The following is a 22,942-nucleotide window of genomic DNA, read 5'->3' as shown; positions in this document are numbered from 1 at the left end:
TGTTGCTCTCCCCAGGCCACCTGTAAGGGGCCCTTCATCATGGCTCCTGTTTCTTGATTAAAGGCTTCCTGGGAAAGGGCACATCCCCGCAAACTCTTGACCAGTTTCCCTACTGCAAACCCTTCAGAGACTGGGTCTCCGTCCCAGGAGTGATGTGAAGTAGGGAAGTTGTAACGCAAGGCAGGATGGATGTGCTGTCAAAGAAAAAAAATACATGGGTTTTTCCCTTCTCTTTACCAGCAAGACTTAGCCTTTTATGTAACTTCCCTTTGAATAGATTTAACTTCCAAAGGCAAAGGGCTGTCCAGCATGATTTTCTGAGCCCCTGATCTTTTGAGGTTATCTGACTTTGGATATGTAGATGATCATGCTGTCAGCAAATATCTTCCTCTGCTTTCTTCACACTTTTCAACTATTTTGATACGCTTATTGCTGTGCTTATGTATTCCCATCCAGTGTTTTGGGCACAGAGTCCTCCTTTTTACCACCTGAGATATATTTTGTAGTGAGTGAGAAGTCAGGTGAATTAAGGAACACAAAGTTGGCCTCGGGCTGGCAGGAATGGAAAAGTGTGGGCGTCAGACTTAGTTAGGCCAGGAGTCTAGTTCCAACACTGTCACTTAACAGCCGTGTGAAACTGAACACATTACCAAACTCTGTGAGCCTCGGTCTTTTCATCTGTGAAATGGGTTTGAGAAGCTCTGTCTTGGGGACTGATAGAATTTATATAATGCCTGTGAAGTGCCGGGCCCATTGCCTGGCCGGTACTGAGACTTTCAAGGACGCCAGTTCTTACTATGATTAATTTGTCCCCTGGAGTTTCAACCCACTACACTGAGATTTAATTTTCAATCCAGGAGATGTCAGAGAATAAGCAGGGCTCTAGGCTAAAGAAACCCCTGGCAGGCAAAATCCTGCTTAGCAAGGAAAACTAGTATTTCCCTGTTAGAGTATGTCATTCAAGGTCAACATGAGGTAGACTTCCTCAGTAGACGCAACATGAAGCTCTAAAATGTTTCACGGACCAAAAACTTACCTCCCTCTCAGTTGCCCTTCTTTATAAACCACTCCCACTTTCATTCATTTAACCACCCACGAACATCTATTCCTTGCCTAGAGTTTGCCAAATTACAATCAAGATAACTTAATTTGAATGATTATTTTTTAGTGGAGTGGGCTCTGGCTCCCCCAACTAGGGCAAAGAGTGCCAGTCCAGTGGCTTCTGGGCATCCCACCTCAGGGGAGTACCACCCTTATTTCTCAGAAACTCCCTGGAGACCTGACAACGTGAATAAAACATCTAATTTGCATAGTGTTCACCTGCACTGGGACAAGAGCACAGGACACACATCCTATTCCTGCCTCAGGCGATTTCTCTCTGATTTACCCACAACCCCAAAGTACAGGGAGACCTCGAAGATATTGCAGGTTTGGTTCCAGACCCCCCAAATAAAGTGAATATCACAATAAAGTGAGTCACAAGAATTTTTTGGTTTCCCAGTGCTCTTATAAAATTTATGCTTACACTATACTGCAGTCCACTAAGCGTGCAATAGCATTATGTCTAAGAACGATGTACATACCTTAATTAAAAAATACCTTTCTGCTAAAAAATGCTAACCATCATCTGAGCCTTCAGCGAGCCCATCTTTTTGCTGGTGGAAGGTGTGAAATATTGTGAGAATTACCAAAATGTGACACAGAGACATGAAGTGAGAAAACGCTGTTGGAAAAATGGCGCTCAAAGACTTGCCGGAAGCAAGGTTGACACAAGCCTCCAATTTGTTAAAAAAAAAAAAGAAAAGAAAAGAAAAAGCAGTATCTGTGAAATACAATAAAGCAAAGCGCAACAAAATGAAGTGTGCCTGTAACTGCTAAGGGCAGTTTCCCATTCCAGGCTTTGTCTTTCAACTATACGGCCCACCATCTGAGGATCCGGCCCCTGCTCAAAATTATCAGTCTCTTCTAGCCCACCACGCACCTAACTTATAATTACCTCCCACTGAAGGACTTACATTTTCCCAAGGCCCACCACTGCCTTGCATCAGGGAATTTACATTTGACTGCTGTCATCTAAAACCACCTCTCTCCTTTCTTATCCTGTCTTTTCATTTGTCCTTTTGGTCTTAGAGTATATATCACCATTTTCTTTATATGATAGCTGCTTCTCGACTCTATAATTTTATGGTCAGTGGCTAGGTCTTCTTCTTCTCAGCTCTCACAGTACTAGCATGGAGCCTTCTAAGAGCAGATGATACTCAATTAATGTTTGGGGAATAAATGAGCCTGTGAGCATGAGGTCTAATTTATTATGATTTAATTCTACATTTTTGAACCAGCCAAGCACATACTGTTATTTATAATTTTATAAAATGGAGTAAAAGGAATTAGGAAACCAAATATTGACCATCTTACTTTTTCTATACTATACTATAGTATACTATACTATACTATACTATACTTAACTTTTTCACATCTTCAAGGAATTGCATATTGCAATGCCATGCTATCTTCCACCAAATTACTAAGTAAGATGGAAGTTTTCCCAGTCTGTCTTACAAAACAGCAAAACTCTTATTCTTAAACCTGAGAAACAACAATAAGTATGACTGATGTGATTCATAAACTTACATTATAACGCTAAATAAAATTTCACTTAGGAGTAACGTTTGAAAAACAGCAAAAAACAAAAACACAGACGTACTTCCCAATTCCCCATACAGAACAGGAACACAAAGGTATTATACACTGTTCCCTCCGTCACACCCAGCCCTACACTACTTGGAACACTGACTGCTCTCCTCAGCCACAAAGTGCAGAATCTGCCCCAGATTCTGTGTGGGAGGAGCCGGACAGAACACTGGAACATCCACTGGCTTGGGCTCTCTCTTCCTCATCTTTCAAAGCCTCTTCATACCAAGACTGGAAGGCACTGGGGACGGTGTGATTGATCTTGGCCAGGAACTCCAGGACTTTCATCTTGCTGGTTTCGGCGTGGGCTCTCGGGCCCCACAGGAACTCGTAGCGCGCTGGATCACTGTTGGCCACTTGCCGGTATTCCAAATACTTCAGCTTCACCAAATCTTGGGTGATGAGCTTCTTGGGCTCCCCAAATATGAAGTGCCTCTTCCCAGCATAGACTCTCATCTTATTCAGGAATTCCCAGACATTCTCCTCTGTGGCGCAGTTGCCCTTCATGAGGATCACACCCAGGAGATGCATCAGGAGACCGGTCTTGGGGAATCCCCTGCCACAGCTCATGGTCCCATTGCTGGGGAGAGCCATTTTGCTGACAAAGGTGTAAGAATGCTTGGTAGGGTCGACTTCCTTTAAGTCAACACCAAATACCACCTCCATGCTGAAGGAAGCTCTTCTGAGGATCTCAAGGTATCGATTTTGGTACTTCTTAGCGATAATCTTCAGCATATGTGCTTTCATAACAGGCTTTTTCTTTTTATACATGTGCATCAGGAACTGCACCAACACACTCGCTGTCTTCCTTAGAGGGCCTTTTCGAGACCGCACAGCGGAGACGGGGGCCTGAGAGGAACTGTGCTTTTTCTCAATTTTGCCTTTGGCTCCTTTGTATGATCTTGTGGGAGAAACACCTGCAGGCTTAGTGGTGGTGCCTAGGGCCCTCTGACGACTCTTGAGAGTGCTACGTGACTTAGCACCCGGCTTTCTCTGAGTAGTAACTCCAAGAGGAGGAGGAGATGAAGACGAGGCGGCTTCCTCCTCGGCTGCAGCGGCCTGAGCACGCGTCAGACCCTGGGTCCCACTTCGGGCCTGGCGGCGTTTCTCACGGGCGCGGAGCTCACTCTTCTGACCCCGAGGCATGGTGACTGTGGTCAGGGACAACAGGCAGGAGTGCAGGTAGGACAGCGGGTGATCTGGCAGAGAGGGGAGAGAGGATGAGAGTGTGTGAGCGCCTACAGCAGGGAGGTACCACCCTGCCTTTAAGAGGGCCGCTCTGCAGGTTTCCATGTGGGCACTGCTCTACCAACACACAGGACTCCTGTTCTGATCACCTAAGGTCCTCTAAGAACCCTGTGGAAATAATTAAAGTGAGCCTCAGGCTGCAGCCTGCCAGCCCTGCCTGGTGCTTACTGGGGCTGAGAGCAGCAGTGGGCAAGTCTAGTCCTTGTGGAGCCCCCTCTACTCTGGAGCATTGGGGTCCCCTCAGTTCATATTCAGGACCATCATATCAACTTTGGGCAGGGCCTGGGCCCCCTCCTCTCTGCTGCTCTAAATTTATACCTCAGACCCAGGTCCTCATCTTCCTGGGATACCTTAAGAAGAAGTGAAGGGGCACCTCAGCCCAGCGCCCCTGCCAGGGGGCACCCACAGCTGACAGCTCTATGGGACTCTGTCCTGGGCTCACTGGGGTCCTCAGTCCTCATTCAGGGTCCTTGCCTTGGCTCTAGGTAGGGCCTGGGATACCTGTGTCTGATCTGATGTACCTCTTCTCAGACAAAGGCTCTCACCAATCTGATACCATCAGGAAAAAAGGAGGGTTCACGTACACCTGACTTCCATACCTGGGCTCCTCAGTGCTGCAGGCAAGGAGGGGGCACTCTCTGCTGTGTTCCCTGTTTGTGGGTGAGTGGTATCATCACTGTTCTTTCAGGGTCCTCACCCTGACTCCTATAAAGCCCTGGGTCTCTTCCCTCTGCAGAACTGAGGCTATTCAATTAGCCCAACATCCTCACATCTCTGAACTCTCCAGACAAATGAGAAGAGTGCTTCAGCTTGACAGATACTCTTGGTTTCTACTCAGAAAACGGGCAGAATTTATGAGACCCTACATTTTAGAGTCGGTGTTCACCTTAGTCCTCACTCAGGTCTCTGACCTCAACTCTGGGTAGGACTTAGGACTCCTCCCACCAATAACCTGGGTAGTCCAGCCTCAGAGCAAAGCCCTCAGTTCCCTGAGTCCCTAGAGGGGAAAAGTCAGGGTCCTACATATATGACTACCCCTGGCTGGAGCCTCCCACAAGTGTAGGGGCGCTGCTTTGTGATGCCACCCCTAAATGGGGAGAGGCCCCCTCATTAGTATTTAGGGCCCTCACCTTCACCTCAGTTAGGACCTAGGTATCCTCCATCTGCAAGACGGAGCTACTCCCTAGACCAAGGCCCTCCCATCCCCGAGACATTTCAGGCAGAACTCAGTTTGATGGCTCTGTTGGGGCTTCCCAGGGCCTACAGCAGCAGCCAGACTTAGTGCAGTTTGTTATGGGCCGAGTGGCACCCCTCACTCCCCACTCAAAGTCTTCACCTTGACTCCACACCAGTACTGGGGATTTTCTCTTGGCCGGCCGGAGGCATGGCCCTCAGATGAAAGTTCTCACTTCCTGGAACCTCTCAAGCCGAAGTCAGCATGACTCACAGCCGGCCACAACTACTCAGGGTCTCTGACAGCTGACAGCAGGGGTGGGGGTCTGTGCTACTCCAGTGTTCCGGAGTCGGTGGTCCCTAGGTCCTCATACAGGGTCCCCATCTTGGAATCCGTCAGAGCCTGGGACTCCTCCCTTTACTGAACTGTGCCCACAAGCTTCACCTCCTTGAGCTCCTGGGGGTGGAGGGGAAGTCCGGGCCTGCTATATATGACCACCCCGGCCTGGAGCCTCCGGGAACCGGGCGCATGGGGGCTGCTTTGTTGCCATCTCTACTCCCTCACTAGCACTCAGGCCCCGCCCCGCCCCCCGCCTTGACTTCAGTTAGGGCCTAGGTCTCCTTGATTTACAGAATCAGGAAATTCTCTCTTAGGTTAAGGCTTTCCCCCTTGAGAATTTCCAGGCAGAACTCAGCCTAACAGCTTTTCGGGAACCTTCCACTTTTGATCACAGAGGCGGGATTTGTGGGGGTCACCTTTGTTACGGGAGGGGGAAGGGTCCCTTGGGTCCGCATTCAGGTCCTCACCTTGACTGCAGATCAGTCCTGGGAATCCGCCCTTGGCCGAACAAACGCCGTGAGCAACCGTCCACCTCCTCGCGCCCGGAGCGGAAGTGTGGGAGCCACTTCCGGCTACGGCTGCCTTGTGTGGGGTTCCAAGGGCTGACGGGAGGGGCGGGGCTCTACGGGACCCCGGGGTTCAGAGGTCAGCCGTCCCTTGATCCTCCCTCGCGGTTCTCTCCGGTGCCGTCGATTAGAGCCCGTGACCCCTCCCTCTGTGGTCCCGAGTCCTCCAGCCTCCAAACAAAGCCCTCACCTCCCGGAGTCCCTAGTGGGGAAGTCAGGGCGTTGCTCTGACCATCTGTGCCTGACAAGAGGGGCGCCACCCTGTGAGCCTCCCTCCTTGGGAGAGAGACCCTCTCATAAGCACTGAGGTCCTCACCTTGACCCTGGTTTGTCTGGTTATGGCCAAGGCCCCTTCCCTGGCAGAACTGGGACCTGATCCTGATAGACAAAGCCCTTCCCTCGCTGAGACCAGACAGACAGAAATGAGGAGGCTTCTCACCCCTATAGCTCTGCCTGGGGCCTCTCGTGGTTAAGAATGGGGGCAGGGGTCTGTAAAGTCCCCTCATTTGTGGGTCTAGTGATACCTCTTTCCTCACTCAGGGACCCCACCATACTCCTGGCCAGTCCTGGGACCTGATCCTCCCTGACCCTCCAACCTGAGCTTCTCCCTCTACTGAACTGAGGCTGTTCTTCTTAGACCAAGACTTTGACCTCGCTGAGAACTATGAGACTTATAAGAGAGGATGCCCTGCCTGGGCATTCTAGGTCTGAGAGCACATTTGGGCAGGTCTCTGAATGACCTATATTTTGGCGTGGTCGTCTCTCCAGGCCTCACTCATGGGGGGGGGGGTTCATTTTCTCTATCTCTTGGATTAAAAGGTTCCTGGGGAATGCCACATCCCTGCAAACTCTTGAGCAGTGTACCTAATGCAAACCTTGTAGTTTCATGTCCCAGACTTGACGTGAGATGGGGAAAATGCAACATAAGGCAGGGGGCCCAGGACAGGGGCGGGCTCCCAGAGAAAAATAATGCTAATCTGGCCTTTTCAATAGCCAGAATTAGCCTCTTCTGTGACTTGTTTTAATCGATTTATAGGCAGGTCCTCTTTTTATCGTATTTCACTTAATCATGCTTCACAGATATTCTGTTTTATTACAGATTGTAAGTTTGTGGTTACCGTGCATTGAACATGCGAATGGGCGCCGTTTTCCCAACACCATGTGTTCACGTGGGGTCCCTGTGCCACATTTTGTTAATTCTTGAAATATTTTAAACTTTTTCATTATTTTCTTATGGTTCTCTGCTCAGTTATCTTTGTTATTATTGTAACTGTTTTGTATTTTTAAATTAAGATGTGTACATTTTTTTAGACACTGTCTAGTAAGTGTACAATAGGATTAACAACTTTTATAAGCACTGGGAAACCCAAAATTTCGTGTGATTTACTTTATTGCAATATTCGCATGATTGCAGTGACCTAGAACCCAACCCACAGTATCTGAGATAATGCACATACTTCTAAAGGAAAGGAGCTGTCCAGGATGGTTTTGTGATTCCCCTGATTGAGGTTATCTGACGCTGCATATAGAGATGATCTTATTGTCACTGATTATCATCTGTTTCTTCTCCTTATTCCTGTTCCTCCTCCTTATTCCTAACTGTCATTTACTGAGGTATTCTTCAATGCTTTGGATATATTCCAATCCCGTTCTTTAGCCACAGAGTCCTTATTTTTATCCCAAGATACATTTGAGTATCAAGGAATACAACCTCTGCTTTAGGCCAAGAGGAGTATAACAGTGTGAGATCTAGAGGAATTCAGACCAGGAGTCTAGTCCCAGGCCTGTCATTTACTAGTGTTACCCAGCAAGGGCTCACTGCCTGACATGCATAGAAGCCAATACCATGGCACTGGCTTTTGAGAGAAAAACTTTATTCCGGGACGTCCCTGGTGGTGCAGTGGTTAACAATCTGCCTGCCAATGCAGGGGACATGCAAGAGGGAAGAGATATGGGGATATATGTATGTGTAGAGCTGATTCACTTTGTTATAAAGCAGAAACTAACACACCATTGTAAAGCAATTATACTCCAATAAAGATGTTTAAAAAAATGTGTTGAAAAAGAAAATGACACAAATGAACTTATTTACAAAACAGAAAACAGACTTACAGATATCGAAAACAAACTTATGGTTATCAAAGGGGAAACGTGGGGCGGGGGGAGGGATAAATCAGGAGCTTGGGATTAACATACACACTACTATATATAAGACAGATAACCAACGAGGACCTACTGTATAGCACAGGGAAGTCTGCTCAATATTCTGTGATAACCTGTATGAGAAAAGAATCTGAAAATGAACGAATATATGTATATGTGTAACTGAATCACTTTGCTGTACACCTGAAACTAACACATCGTAAATCAACTATACTCCAATAAAATAAAAAAAAAAATACCATGTGATCCAGCAATCCCACTCCTGTGCACATATCCAAAGAAAACCATTACTTGAAAAGGTACATGCACCCCAACGTTCACTGCAGCACTATTTACAATAGCCAAGACATGGAAGCAACCTAAATGTCCATCGACAAAGGAATGGATAAAAACTACGTGGTAGGGCTTCCCTGGTGGCGCAGTGGTTAGGAATCCGCCTGCCAATGCAGGGGACACGGGTTCGAGCCCTGGTTCAGGAAGATCCCACACGGTGCAGAGCAGCTAGGCCCGTGCACCACAACCACTGAGCCTGCACTCTAGAGCCCGTGCACCTAGAGCCGGTGCTCCAAGACGAGAGAGGCCACCGCAATGAGAGGCCCGCGCACGGCAATGAAGAGTAGCCCCCGCTCACCACAACTAAAAAGAAAGCCCACGCACAGCAACGAAGACCCAACGCAGCCAAAAATAAATTAATTTAAAAAAAAAAAGAAAAAGAAATGTATTTCCAATAAAATTAAAAAAAAATTATTTAAAAAAACTATGTGGTACATATATACAATGGAATATTACTCAGTCATAAAAAAAGAAAGAAAGAATGCCATCTGCAGCAACATGGACGGACCTAGAGATTATCACACTAAGTGAAATAAGCCAGACTGAAAGACAAATATCATGTATCACTCATATGTGGAATCTAATTTTTAAAAATGACACAAATGAACTTATTTACAAAACAGAAACAGACTTAACAGATATCGAAAACAAACTTATGGTTACCAAAGGGGAAACGTGGTGGGGGGAATGGATAAATCAGGAGCTTGGGATTAACATACACACTACTATATATAAGACAGATAACCAACAAGGACCTACTGTACAGCACAAGGAACTCTAGTCAATATTCTGTGATAACCTATATGAGAAAAGAGTCTGAAAAAGAAAGAATATATGTATATGTATAACTGATTCACTTTGCTGTACACCTGAAACTAACACAACATTGTAAATCAACTATTCTCCAATAAAACAACAAAAAAATTAAAAAAGGAATATACACGTGTAACACCACCTCTGGGCAATCCTCTTAGCCATGGGTGAAAAACCCCATCACCCTGTAAAGCAAGGTTTCCAGTCCAGGAGCAAGGTCTTCTATCTCCTGAGTCAGAGGACCCTCATTAATATCAGGTTTAATAAAGTTTTGCCACAGTCATCCAACAGCCAATCCTAACAAATATAACAGTCAGACATAAACAAACATAGGCAAACAAATCCAAAGGCCTGGGACTTTTACCCAATCCTTTGAGTACCTCAGCAGCTGTAACCTTTTGTACTGTCTCTCTTAGGGTGGGACTCGAGCCCACGATCCTAGCCTTAGGACTCTAACCTGGACTCTATCCCGACCAAAAAAAAACTCCCCCAGGCAGGACTCTAGCCCACAATTCCGATGAGATTATCAGGCAATTTAGGTACAGGCACATTTTAACAAGGTTACTCACCCAAAAGACGTCTGATCCAGGAGCTGTTTCTTTTCTCAAAAGTGAAAGTAGCCCGAGGAGCCTGGAGTGCCATGGCGGGGAAGCAGGAACCCAAGAGCCGACCTTCTAGACAAATTCAGTCTAGGCGGCTACTCAAGGTTGGTGCGGAGGGCCCACACTCTGCCAGGGGCTACAGTGCCTCAGGCAGGCGGTCACAAGACCTAAATCTCATCTGGGTTGCCAAAACTTACTGAACAAGGGCTCACTGCCCTGTGTGCACGGAAGCCAACACTATGGCAACAGTTTTTGAGAAAAGAGCTTTACTGCAAGGCCGACTAACACAGGAGACAAGGCTCTCAAATCTCACCTCAATCCAGCGGTCTGGGTGAAATTTAAGGGGTTAGGGTAATTTCAAACTTGGAAGCTAATTGGCTAGTCTTGAATTAGTCCATATAAGCAACTCATGCTGCTGGAGGCCAGATTTTCCTTAATTGAAGGACTTTCACGGGCTCTCCAGGCAACATTTCTATTCTCTGAGTTCTGCAGACTGAAGATCTTGGTTCCAGGGTCATCCTGGGGTCATGGGTTCCTTCTTGGAGATGTGCAGTTCTGCCTCTGTAAAATAACTCGAGGTTTGATTAATCAACAACCTATTTAAGGAGGCAAAACCAGTTTAAGCTGATCAATTGTTTTACATGCTGTTTCACTAGCCCCATGAACTTGAGCACATTAACCAAACAGCAAGACAAAGAAATCGCAATTAACTAAAATGCTGCCTAGCAAGGACAATCATGTAATATCCACACCAGAGGATATAATATATAATGCGCTTGTGGGAGAATCTTTCCCAGTTGGAAACAACTCAAAGTCCTTAGAATTTTTTGTCATTGACCAATATCTTCCCTACCAGCTACCCTTTCTTCTAAATAACCATTATTTCCATTTATTTAACTACCAACAAAAATCTAGAACTTGCCTAGAATTTGCCAAATTACACACAAGGTAGAATAATTGAGTACCCTTTTAATGGAGAGGTCACTGGCTCCCCCCAACCCAGGGTGAAGATTGCCAGCCCAGTGGATTCTGGATTCTCTGAGGCCCTCCATCTGAGGGTCTGGCCGGGCTCACCACTCCCATAGTCTCATCTAGCCCACCAGGCAACCTCACTTAAAATCACTTCTCGCTGACGGCTTTGCATTTTCCTAAGGCGCCAAACTGCCTTGCCTCAGGCCATTTACACTTGATTGCTTTCAGCTCCAACTGCCTGCCCTCTTTACCCCTACTTTTTACTTGTTCTTTAGGTCATAGAGTGTATCTCACCATCTTTTTATATAATAGCAGCTCCTAGACTCTAAAATTCAATGGGCAGGGGCTAGATCTTGTTTTTGTGGTGGTTGTTGTTTGGGGGCTTTTTGGGGGGGGGCTGGGGGAAGCATCCACAGTACTAGTATGAAGCCTTCTGAAGAGCTCATTCTCAATTAGTGATTGGGAAATTTAAAAAGAGTAAGCATGTGGCCTAATCCATTAAAATTTATCTTACATTCCTGAATAATCTAAGCAAATCCAGGTGTATAACTTCTACTTTTACAAGAAGAAACATGAGAAGGATTTAGGCAAACCACAAATTGACGATCTTTTCCTTATTTATAGTCTTTCTTTCGGCCTTTATTGATTAAATACAAGGTACCTACTGTATACTATGCACTATGCTCAGACTACAACCCCAAATAAAACAAAATATCTGCCCTTTTTTTAAAACCACTTTATTGAGGTATGATTATCATACAAAAAGCAGTATGCATTTAATATATACAACTTGATGAGTTTGGAGATAAATATACACCTGTGAACCATCACCACAATCTATGCCATAAACATATCCATTACCTCCAAAAGCTTCCTCCCACCCTCTTTATTTATTTACTTATTTATTTTTTTTTGGGGGGGGGGAGCAAGAACAATTAACATAACATCTACCCTCTCAGCAAACTTTAAGTATCTGATATGGAATTGTTAACTATAGGCTCTATGCTATACAGTACATTTCTAGGAATTATTCACCTTATATAACTGAAAATTTGTGTCCTTTGACAAACACTTCCCCATTACCCCTCCTCCCAGCCCCTGGCAATCACCATCCTATTCTGCTTCTATCATGTATTTGTCCTTCTGTATCTGGCTTATTTCACTTAGCATAATGTCTTCTAGGTCATCTCGGTCATTGCAAATGACAAGGTTTCCTTCTTTTTAAGGCTGAATAATACTCCGTTATATGTATATACCACATTTTCTTTAACCATTCGTCCATCAATGGACAGTTAGGCTGCTTCATGTCTTGGCTATTGTGAATAACGCTGCAGTGAATATGGGGATGCAGATATCACTTGGAGATCCTAATTTTAACTCCTTTGGATAGATAGCCAGAAGTGGGTTCGCTGAATCATACGGTAGTTCAATTTTTAATTTTTTGAGGAACCTCAATACTGTTTTCCATAATGGTTGCACCAATTTACATTCCCACCAACAGTACAAAAGAGTTCTTTTTTCTAAATGCACTTAATCAGCTTACTCTCTACTTGGGGAGAGAACAAGACAATCAACTTTTAAAATTATTGTTGTGGTAAGAACACTAAACATCAGGTCTACTCGCTTAAATTTTAGGCACAAATACAGTATTGTTAAATATAGGCACAATGTTGCACAGCAGATCTCTAGAATTTATTCATCTTGCATAACTGAAACACTATACCAGTTGAAGAGCAACCACCCACTTCTCCCTCCCCCAGCCTCTCTGTGTTTCTATGTGTTTGATGACTTTAGATACCTCATATAAGTGGAATCACGCAGTATTTGTCTTTCTGTGACTGGCTTATTTCATGTAGAATAATGTCCCCGTGGTTCGTCCACGTTGTCCCATATAACAAGATTTCTTTAATTTTTAAGGTGAAATAATATCCCATTGTATGCATATACCACATTTTCTTTACCCATTTATCTGCTGATGGATATTTGGGTTGTTACCATATCTTGGCTATTGTAAATAATGGTGCAATGAACATAGGAGCGAAGATGCCTCTTCAAGATACTGATTTCACGTCCTTTGGATATACAGTTGACCCTTGAACAATGTGCAGGTTAGAGGCACCAACCCCCCATGCAGTCAAAAATCCCTGTATAATTTTTGACTCTCCCAAAACTTAACTACGAATAGCCTACTGTCGACCGGAAGCCTTACTGATAACATAAACAGTCAACGCATATTTTGTATGCTATAAGTACTATATACTGTATCCTTACGATAAAGTAAGCTACAGAAAAGAAAATGTTACTAAGAAAATCGTAAGGAAGGGAGAATACATTTACAGTACTGTATTTATCAATACTGTAAGTTTACAGCATCTGTTTACAAGAAGAACTGACTGTCAGTACCTACATCAATATTGTCTTATATGACACAAAAGACTATAGATACAAAACACTAAACATCAAAAATGAAAAAAATAATGTGAAAAGAAATTCATATTTATTTACAGGTATAAGGATTCATGCACTGATAATGAAGAAGCAGCAATATGATTGCTTTATAGTAGCCTAGGCTAATTGATAGGATTGCTTCGTGGTAGCCTAGCATATACAGTAATGAATGAACTGCTAAAATTTTTTATAACATACAATATTAGTCATATTTATAATACAGTATTAGAAACATTGTTAGTTTAAAAAACACCACTTACCTGTGATGACAGGCTGATATGCAGTTTAGCCAATTACGAGAGAGAGGGGGGCGTACCATACGGTAACGTAATTCTTTGAAAGCAAGGTTATAAAACAGTAAGAAGATGAATGCGTTATTAATTTATATTAAATGTCACTCACCTTCTGCCTAGGTAATGGTAGGCTATCCACATCAATACAAGTCTTGCATACAATGTTCTACATGATGAATACTTAGGTGATGACGATGACACAAAGACATCTCATACAGTTCTTGCCATACAGTTATTAAATTTTCACACGAAGACACTCATATACACATACTCAACAGATAAATTTATTAACTGTATGGCGTGATGATTATTTACTACTCATTGAGTGGAAGTGGATCATCATAAAGGTCTTCATCCTCGTCATCTTCATGTTGAGTAGGCTGAGGAGGAGGAAGAAGAAGGAGGGGTTGACCTTGCTGTCTCAGGGACGGCAGAGATGCAAGAGGTGGAGGAGGTGGAAGGGGAGGCAGGAGAAGCAGGCACACTTGGTGTAACTTCACGGAAATACATTGTAATTTCTGCCTGACATTTTTGTGTTTTCATTTCTCTAAAGAGGTTTCTATACAGTACCAATAGTTTTTCTACCATTTGCTTTAGTTTTAGTGCCTGTACCATAGAAAGGTCCACGTCATAAAAGACGTCAGAAGCAGTCTTGAATAATCAGAACCCTCCTGCCAGACTGTTTAATGTCAATTGTTTTCGGGCACTGCTTCTTCTAGTTCTCTTCCTCACTGTCTGGTACCGGATCAGAAGCACTCATCTCCATCAAGTCATCTTCTATGAATTCCTCCGCTCTAGTGTCTATTAGCTCTTGAATTCCTCCAAGATCCATATCTCAGAGCCCTTCACCTCCCCGCCGCCACCTTCCTGTGCTATATCCACGGTCTCTTTCATGATATCCTTGATTGGCTCTGTCACAAATCCTGTGAAGTCATGCACAACACCTGGACACAGTTTTCTTTAGCAGGAATTTAGTGTTTGGGGCTTGATGGCTTTCCTGGCTTTTTCTATAACAACAATAGCATCTTCAGTGGTGTAATCCTTCCAGACTTCACGATGTTCTCCCTATTGGGGTTTTCTTCCATAGCGTTGACAATTGTTTCCATAGAGTACCACGTGTAATGAGCCTTAAAGGTCCTTTTGACCCCCTGATCTAAAGGCTGAACTAGAGATGTTGTGTTTGGGGACAAGTAAGACCATTTGTGACACCTTCGGTATTGAACTCATGGGGTTCTGGGTGGCCAAGGGCATCGTCCAATATCAACAGAACTTCAAAAGGCAGTCCCTTACTGGCAAGGTACTTCCTGACTTCAGCAACAAAGTATTCATGGAACCAATCCAAAAAAGGGTTCTCATTGTCCAGGCCTTCTCGTTGTACAACAAAAAGGCTGGTAGCTGGTGTTTATTTTTTCCTTCAAGGCTCTGGGGTTAGTAGCTCTATACATAAGGGCAGTCCTGATCATGAACCCGAGTGCATTTGCACAAAACCATAGAATTAGCCTATCCCTTCCTGCCTTAAATCCTGGAGCTCACTTCTCTTCCTTACCAATAAATGTCCCTTGTGGCATTCCCACCCCCACCTCCAACCAGAATAGGGCACTTGCATCTTCGTTTAAAACCTGTTCAGGCAGATCTCCTTTCTAGTCAATGATTTTTTCAAAAAATTTTTTATATTTTACTTTTTAAAATTTTATTGGAGTATAGTTGCTTTACAGTGTTGTGTTAGTTTCAGGTGTACAGCAAAGTGATTCAGTTATACATATACATATGTTCATTCTTTCTTTTCTCATATAGGTTATCACAGAATATTGAGTAGAGTTCCCCATGCTATATAGTAGGTCCTTGTTGGTTATCTATCTTCTATACAGTAGTGTGTGTATGTTCATCCCAAGCTCCTGATTTATCTCCCCCCGCCCCAGCGTTTCCCCTTTGGTAACCATAAGTTCGTTTTCAATATCTGTAAGTCTGTTTATGTTTTGTACATAAGTTCATTTGTATCATTTTTTTAAAAACTGGATTCCACATATGAGTGATATATTTGTCTTTCTCCACCCTACTTCACTTAGTATGATAATCTCAAGGATGTCCATTGTTGCCACTTTTTAAAAATATATTTATTTATTTATTTTGGCTGCGCCCGGTCTTAGTTGCGGCACGAGGGATCTTTGTTGTGGCATGCGGGATCTTTTAGCTGCAGCATGTGGGCTCGGGCTTCTTAGTTGCGGCACGCAGACTTCCTGGTTGTGGCATGTGAACTCTTAGTTGAGGCATGCATGCGGGATCTAGTTCCCTGACCAGGGATAGAACCCAGGCCCCCTGCATTGGGAGCATGGAGTCTTACCCACTGGACCACGAGGGAAGTCTTGGTCAACAATTTTATTCAACATAGTTTTGGAAGTCCTAGCCACAGCAATCGGAGAAGAAAAAGAAAAGGAATCCAAATTGGAAAAGAAGTAAAACTGTCACTGTTTGCAGATGACATGATACTATACATAGAAAATCCTAAAGATGCTACCAGCAAACTATTAGAGCTCATCAATGAATCTGGTAAAGTTGCAGGATACAAGATTAATACTCAGTGATTTTCTTAATGGCATCTGGGAACTCATCTGCTGCCTCTTGATTGGCAAAAGCTGCTTCTCCTGTTATTTTGACGTTTTTTTGGCCAAACCTCTTTCTAAAATTATCAAACCATCCTTTGCTGTCATTGAATTCTCCAGCTTTAGATCCTTCACCCACCTTTTGCTTTAGGTTGTCATAATGACTTCGCTTTTTCTTGAATCCTATTAGAGTCTATAGGTATGCCTTGCTTATAGCAATCCTGCACCACACACAAGCTACATTTTCAATATGAGATAAAAAGGTATTCTGCAAAAAGTACAAGGTTTTCACACCTGATGGCATCGCTGCAGCAACGGCTTCTTGAATTTCCTTTTCTTTTTTCACAGTGGTCCTTATGCTAGACTCATTCATCTTGAAATGGTGGCAATTGCAGCTGCAGACCTCAGTCTATGGTACCTATCAAGCAATTCAGCTTTTTCGTATAATGTCATGATTTTTGTCTGCTTCTTGAGAGCACTTCCAGCACCACCAGTGGCACTTTGTATGGGTCCTATGGTGTTATTCAGGGTTTACAGTATCATACTAGATATGACGAGAAATACCCGATTACCACGGGAGATCACTTTTTACTGAGACACACAATTTACTAGAGAAACAAGCTGCTCATTCGGAGATGAACGGTGCTATTCATGGTCTGTAAGTATGTGTGCGCATAACTTTTGATAAATTTTAACTTCTTATATTTGTGTATATTTTATGGTAGCAAATGATAAAATAGACTAGTACCTACATATATTTTTATGCATTCTTGACATACCTTTGTCTTAATTTTTTGATATTTCTAGGCTATGTGATTCATCTGTGAGTTTCTCCAAGTTGTCCCAAATCTCTAAAAAGTTTTCCAATATGTTTATTGAAAAAAATCCATCTATAAGTGGACCTGCACAGTTCAAACTTGTGTTGTTCAAGGGTCAACTGCATACTTAGAAGTGGGAATGCTGACTCATGTGATAGTTCTACTTTTAGTTTTCTGAGGAACCTCCACACTGTTCTCCATAGTGCCTGTGCCAATTTATATTCCCACCAACAGTGCACAAATGCTCCCTTTTCTCCACACCCTTGCCAACACTTGCTATCACTTGGCTTTTTGATAAAAGCTATCCCAACAGGTATGAGGTGCCATCTTCTTGTGGTTTGGATTTCCATCTCCCTGATGATTAGTGATGCTGCGCACCTTACCTTTTCACACACCTGTTGGCCATTTGTATGTATTCTTTGGAAAATACTTAGGTTCTTTGCTCATTTTTTTTAATTGAGCTAGTTTTTAATTAATCAGTCTCTTATTGAGCTGTATGAGTTCCTTTTATAATTTAGATATTAACTTATCAGATATACAGTTTGCAAATATTTTCTCCGATTCCACAGGTTGCCTTTTCATTTTGTGGATTGTTTCCATTGCTGTACAGAATCTTTTTAATTTGATGTAGTCCCTCTTATTCATTTTTGTTTTTCTTGCCAGTGTTTCTGTTGTCAAATTAAAAAGAGAAAGAAAAACACTGTCAAGACCAATGACAAGGAGCTTTCCCCCATGTTTTCTTCTAGGAGTTTTATGGTTTCTGGCCTCATTTTTAACTCTTTAATCCATTCTGCATTATTTTTTGAGTGTGATGTAAGATAAGAATCCAGTTTGACTCTTTGGCATGTAGATATTCAGTCTTCTCAACACCATTTATTGATTGAGGATACTATCCTTTCTCCACTGTGTATTCTTGGTGCCTTTGTCAAAGATTACTTGACCACATATGCATGGGTTTATTTCTAGGTTCTATTCTGTTCCATTGGTCTGTGTGTCTGTTTTTATGCTGGACCACACTGCTTTGTACTATAGTTCAAAGTCAAGAAGTGTGATGCTTCCACCTTTGCTACTCTTTCTGAAGATTACTTTGTCTATTCAAGGTCTTTTGTGGTTTCATATGAATTTTAGAATTTCTTTCTATTTATGTGGAAAATTCCATTGAATCTGTAGATCACTTTGGGTGGTATGGATGTTTTAACAATATTAATTCTTCCAACCCATATACTTGGGACATCTTTCCTTTAATTTGTGTCTTTTCCAATTGCTTCCATCAATGTCTTATTGTTTACACCGTACAGATCTTTCACCTCCTTGGTTAAATTTATTCCTAAGTACGTTATTCCTTTTGACATATTTTAAATAGAACTGTTTTCTTAATTTCTTTTACAGATAGTTTGTTGTTAGTGTTTAGAAACACAACTATTTTTTTTTATGTTCATATATTCATTTAATGGAAGAATACAAAGCAAACTAGAGCCACATGCAACATGGACGAATCTCACAAACCTAAAACTAACGTCGTGCTGAGCCAGAGAAGCAAGGCACAAAACTGCAACACAATCGGATTCCATGTACATCAAGTTCAAAAATGGGCAAAACTTCAGTATCTACAGGTACATACACAGGTGGTGAAACTATAAAGAAAAGACTCAGAGTAGAGGTTCTGGCTGTGAGGAGGGAGTTATTGGTAAGTGGCACTGGGGAGGTCTCAGGGGTGCTGTCACTAAGTTCTATCTCTTGACATTGGTGATAGGCAGATGTGTGTTTGCTTTTCATTGAATTATACGTTTGCTTATGCACTGGAAACACAACTAATTTTTGTGTGTTGCTTTTGTGCCCTGCAGCTTTCCTGAATACATTTATTGGTTCTAACAGTTTCCCAGGGACTTGGAACATTCACCCCACCTTCTCTCTCCCCCCCCCCCACCTAGAGAGGTCAAAATCTCTCTTGGTACTAAGCTGTGCCAGCTTGAAGCAGGGGTTGATGCCAATAAAGTCAAATTGCTGTTCTTACCCATTTCAAATGCAGCTAATCTAGGCTTTATGCTCGCCTGTGGTACTGCAACTTCTTAGTTGGTTTCTGAACCTTTTATAAAGGTATTTTGTTACTTATATCATTTTAAAATCTGGGTTGCTGTGGGGAAACAGGGGCTGGGAATTCCTATTCCAGCATATTGCTGATGCCACTCAGTCAAGACCCTTTTCTTTATTTCTTGATACCAACAATTTTACCTCAGTGTTCACTCACACCTGCAAGAAAATCCTGATTCACATAGCATGTTACCTTGCTCTGGATCACAAAAAGAGATTCAAGGTTTTTGATTCGTTGTGTAAAATCCCAAAACTTTTATACTTATACTGAAAAACAGCAATAAATGTGTGATATACATTGCTCATAAACACAGATACTGAAGTCAAATAAACCTTCAGTTACAAGGAATAGTATTTTAAGAGTACCAAAAAGAAACCCCCAAACAGAAAATATCTCCCAGTTACTCAAGCAAAGCAAGAACAAAAAGAAGACATACAATGTGTTCCCTTCAGCTTCACCTTGGCGCTCAGCTACCTAGAATATTTACTTCTCTTTTCAACCACAAGTTAAGGATCTGCCCCAGATTTCACTAGGTGTGGAAGGGACTGCTGGACTTAGCTCTGGAACGTGCCCTGGTGGTGGCAGCAGTGCCAGGCCTGGTTGCAACTCTGGCTCGGGCTCTCTCCTTCTCATCTCTCAAAGCCTCTTTCTACCTTACCCTGCGATGGAATGCAGGACCTACAAGGGCTGACAGCAGGAAGTGGACTCTACAGGACCCTGGTGTTCTGGGTGGGTATTTCCTTCTTATCTTTTTAAGGGGCTTCACATTTATATCTGACAACTCCTTCTACTGACCGGAGATCGCCCTCCTTAGACCAAAGGTCTCAAGTCCCTGACAACTGTGCCAAAAGAGCGAGGAGATAGATGTTCAGCTTGAGGGCTCTGCCTGGAGCCTTCTGAGTCCGAGAGCAGCCAGAGGCTGGTGTCTTACACCCAGTATTCTGGGATGCTGCTCTCTCCAGCCCTGATCCATGGGTGTCCTCCTATAGGCCCTTGCCCCCTTGATTAAAGGCTTCTTGGAAAATGCCACATCCCCGAAAACTCCTGAGCCGTTTCCCTACTCCAAACCTTGCAGAGAATGAGTCCCTGTCCTAGAAGTGATGAGAGATGGGAAATCCACTGCACAAGTAAGGGGGCCCAGGTAGTGGGCTATAAGAGAAATACAACACGTTAACCTATTCCTTCCCTTCCTCAGCCAGACTTAAGTTCTCATCTAACTTCTAATAGATTAAGTATTTTTTTTTTTTGGCCGCATTGCGCGGCATGTGGGATCTTAGTTCCCTGACCAGGGATCAAACCCGTACTCCCTGCAGTGGAAGCGCAGAGTCTTAACCACTGGACCGCCAGGGAAGTCCCTAGATTAACTTTTTATAAAGAAATGGCTGTGAGATGATTTTTTTGAGTCCCCAATTTTTTAAGCTTATCTGAAACCACATATGTAGATGATCCTATTGTCAGCAAATACTATCTTTTTTCCCCTTATTCATAACTCACATTTATTTTGGTATTATTGCTCTGGCTATGTATTACAATATAATAGTTTGATCACAGAGTCCTTCTTCTTATTGCCTGAGATACGTTTCGCAGTAATGAGGAAAAAAAGTGAATTAACGGACACAAAGTCAGCTCAGGCTTGGAGGAGTGAGAGTGTGGGCTTTAGACTAACTCAAGTCAAGGGCCTACTACCACCTCTGTCACTTACCAGCCATGTGAACTTTGTCACATTATTAAACTCTATGAGTGAGCCTCAGGCTCTTTATCTGTGAAGGACTGGTGGCATTTGGGTGGTATTTGCAAAGCAACTGCTGCAGTGCCCGGCATGCACCACATCCCTCCCTTCTCATGACTGGTGGCTGCGCTTTCAAACCAAAGATTTTACCTTAGACCTGATATAAAGAAGTGAGGGGGAGCCTCGCCTGACAGCCCTGCCCTGAGCTTTCTAGAGCTGACATCTAAGGATAGGGCATGCCTCTCTTTTGTCCCCTCTATTCAGGAATGGGTAGACCCCCTCAGCCCCCACTCAGGCTCCTCGCTTTGACTGCTGATGGGGCTTGGGGTTCCCCTCCTTCTTGACTTGAGGCCTATCTCCTCATAGTAAGACCCACACCTCCCTGTGGTCCAAGAGGAGGAAATAAGGGTGCCCTTGTCCGGCCACCCCTGCCCATGGTCTCACAAGAATGAAAGCTGTGGCAAGCTGGTTGAGGTCCTGTGGCAGACGGTTCCATCCAGGGTTCCAAGTCAGGGTCCTAAATTGGATTCGCAGCCAGGCCTAAGAGTCCTCCCTCTGTCGCCATGGGACCACCACCATCAGACCAAAACCCTAACTTCCCTGCTCCTCCTCGGTGGGAACTGATGGGCCCTCTGCTTGACATCTCTGCCTGGGGCCTTCTAGGCTGACAGTAGGGAAGACTGTGCGTGGCCACTGCTGGTATGTGTGTTCCCACATTCTTCACTGTCCTCACCCTGACTCCTGTCACAACCTGGAAATAGTCCCTGTCTTGCCTTGACGCTTCTCCCCTCATACTGAGGCCCCCAGTTCCCTGAGACCCCCTAGGAAGAAGTGTGGAGTCTGCCTCATCTGGCCACAACAGCCCACGGTTTCACAAGGCTAACAGCAGTGGTAGGAATATGTTCTGCCCCCACTGTTTTGAGGCGGATGGTCTTTTCGGCCTTCAGGGTCCTTACCTTGGCTTCTGGCACAACCTGGAAATCCTCCTTCTGTTGAGCTGTGGCTGCCCCCTTCGATCTTAATGAGGTTCCTTACCTCCACGAGAGCTCTGGGAGGAGGTGAGTATGACGCATCATGTCACCATGCCTCAGTGACATAGCCTCAGGTCTGACAACAGGGACAGTGCTCTATGGGGTCCCCTTCTTTCTGGGAGAGATCCTTTCATTGTCAGTCAGGGTCATCATGTTGACTCCTGTTAGGAACTGGGTACCCTTCCTCTGCTGAATGAGGCCTCCCCCATCAGTCCAAGGACTTTAAGTCCCTGAAACCATCCTCCTTCAGGCAATAAGGGATAAACTTAGTCTGAAAGCCCTGTCTATTGCCTCCCAAGGCCAATTACAGACGCGGGACTTTCTAAGGATATATCTGTAACGGGGTAGTTGGTTGCCGCACTCCTCGTACAGGACTTTTACTTTGACACTGTCACGCCTGGGATTCCACTCTCTGCTTGAACAGCCAGCCTATAAACCAAGGTCCTCACCTCCTTGACACCCTCCAGGCAGAAGTCAGGGGGCACCTGACCCTGCCAGCTCTTGCCTATGCCTCCCAGGGCTAACAGCAGAGGAGGGGCTAAGTGCAGCCCTGTCACTTGTGGCGTGAGTGGTCCCCATGTCCACAGGCAGGGTCTTCACTAGGACTCTGCACACTTCCTGGGACTCCATTCTCTGCTGATCGAAGGCTGGGGGCTCTGCTGATCGCCAAAGTCCCCACCTTCCTGCGACCGGAGTTGAAAGTGTTAGTCACAAGCAGCCAGGACTGTTCTGGACCTCAACGGGCTGCCAAAGGGGATGGGACTTTATGGGATCCTACTGTTCTGGCTGGGTCTTTCCGTCATCCTCATTCAGGTTTATCACTGTCATTTCTGTGAGAGACTCACACTCTCTCCTCTACCAACCTGAGAACTCTGCCCTTAGACAAATTTCTTATGGCCCCAAGAAGCCTGAAGAATAAGTGAGGGTACGGTTAGCCTAACAGTTCTGCCTGACACCCTCTGTGTCTGACAGCAGACAGGACTGGTGTCCCAGCGACCAGCCCCCAATATTCTGGGGTGTTGGTCTCCTC

The 22,942-nt window shown here is 44.2% G+C and overlaps 1 protein-coding gene across 2 annotated transcripts; it reads right to left on the bottom strand.

The window, feature by feature from the left end:
- Positions 1-2,775: 2,775 nt before the first annotated feature.
- LOC133081549 (melanoma-associated antigen B3-like) lies at positions 2,776-21,864 on the bottom strand. Of its 2 annotated transcripts, none has more exons than XM_061177699.1 (2): positions 21,838-21,864; positions 2,776-3,890 (listed from the first exon to the last, which is right to left on the bottom strand). In XM_061177699.1, exon 2 carries the CDS (start codon positions 3,835-3,837, stop codon positions 2,803-2,805), a length of 1,035 nt encoding a protein of 344 aa, XP_061033682.1. In that variant the 5' UTR covers positions 3,838-3,890; positions 21,838-21,864; the 3' UTR covers positions 2,776-2,802. The 2 variants fall into 2 exon arrangements, with proteins under 2 accessions (XP_061033682.1, XP_061033681.1); XM_061177698.1 differs by lacking the exon at positions 21,838-21,864 and adding an exon at positions 5,920-5,983.
- Between the last annotated feature and the right edge of the window lie 1,078 nt (positions 21,865-22,942).

This window comes from Eubalaena glacialis, chromosome X (assembly GCF_028564815.1).
Source record: "Eubalaena glacialis isolate mEubGla1 chromosome X, mEubGla1.1.hap2.+ XY, whole genome shotgun sequence".
NCBI lineage: Eukaryota > Metazoa > Chordata > Mammalia > Artiodactyla > Balaenidae > Eubalaena > Eubalaena glacialis.
Note: the sequence above shows the minus strand (reverse complement) of the source record. Positions and strands in the feature narration are given on the sequence as shown.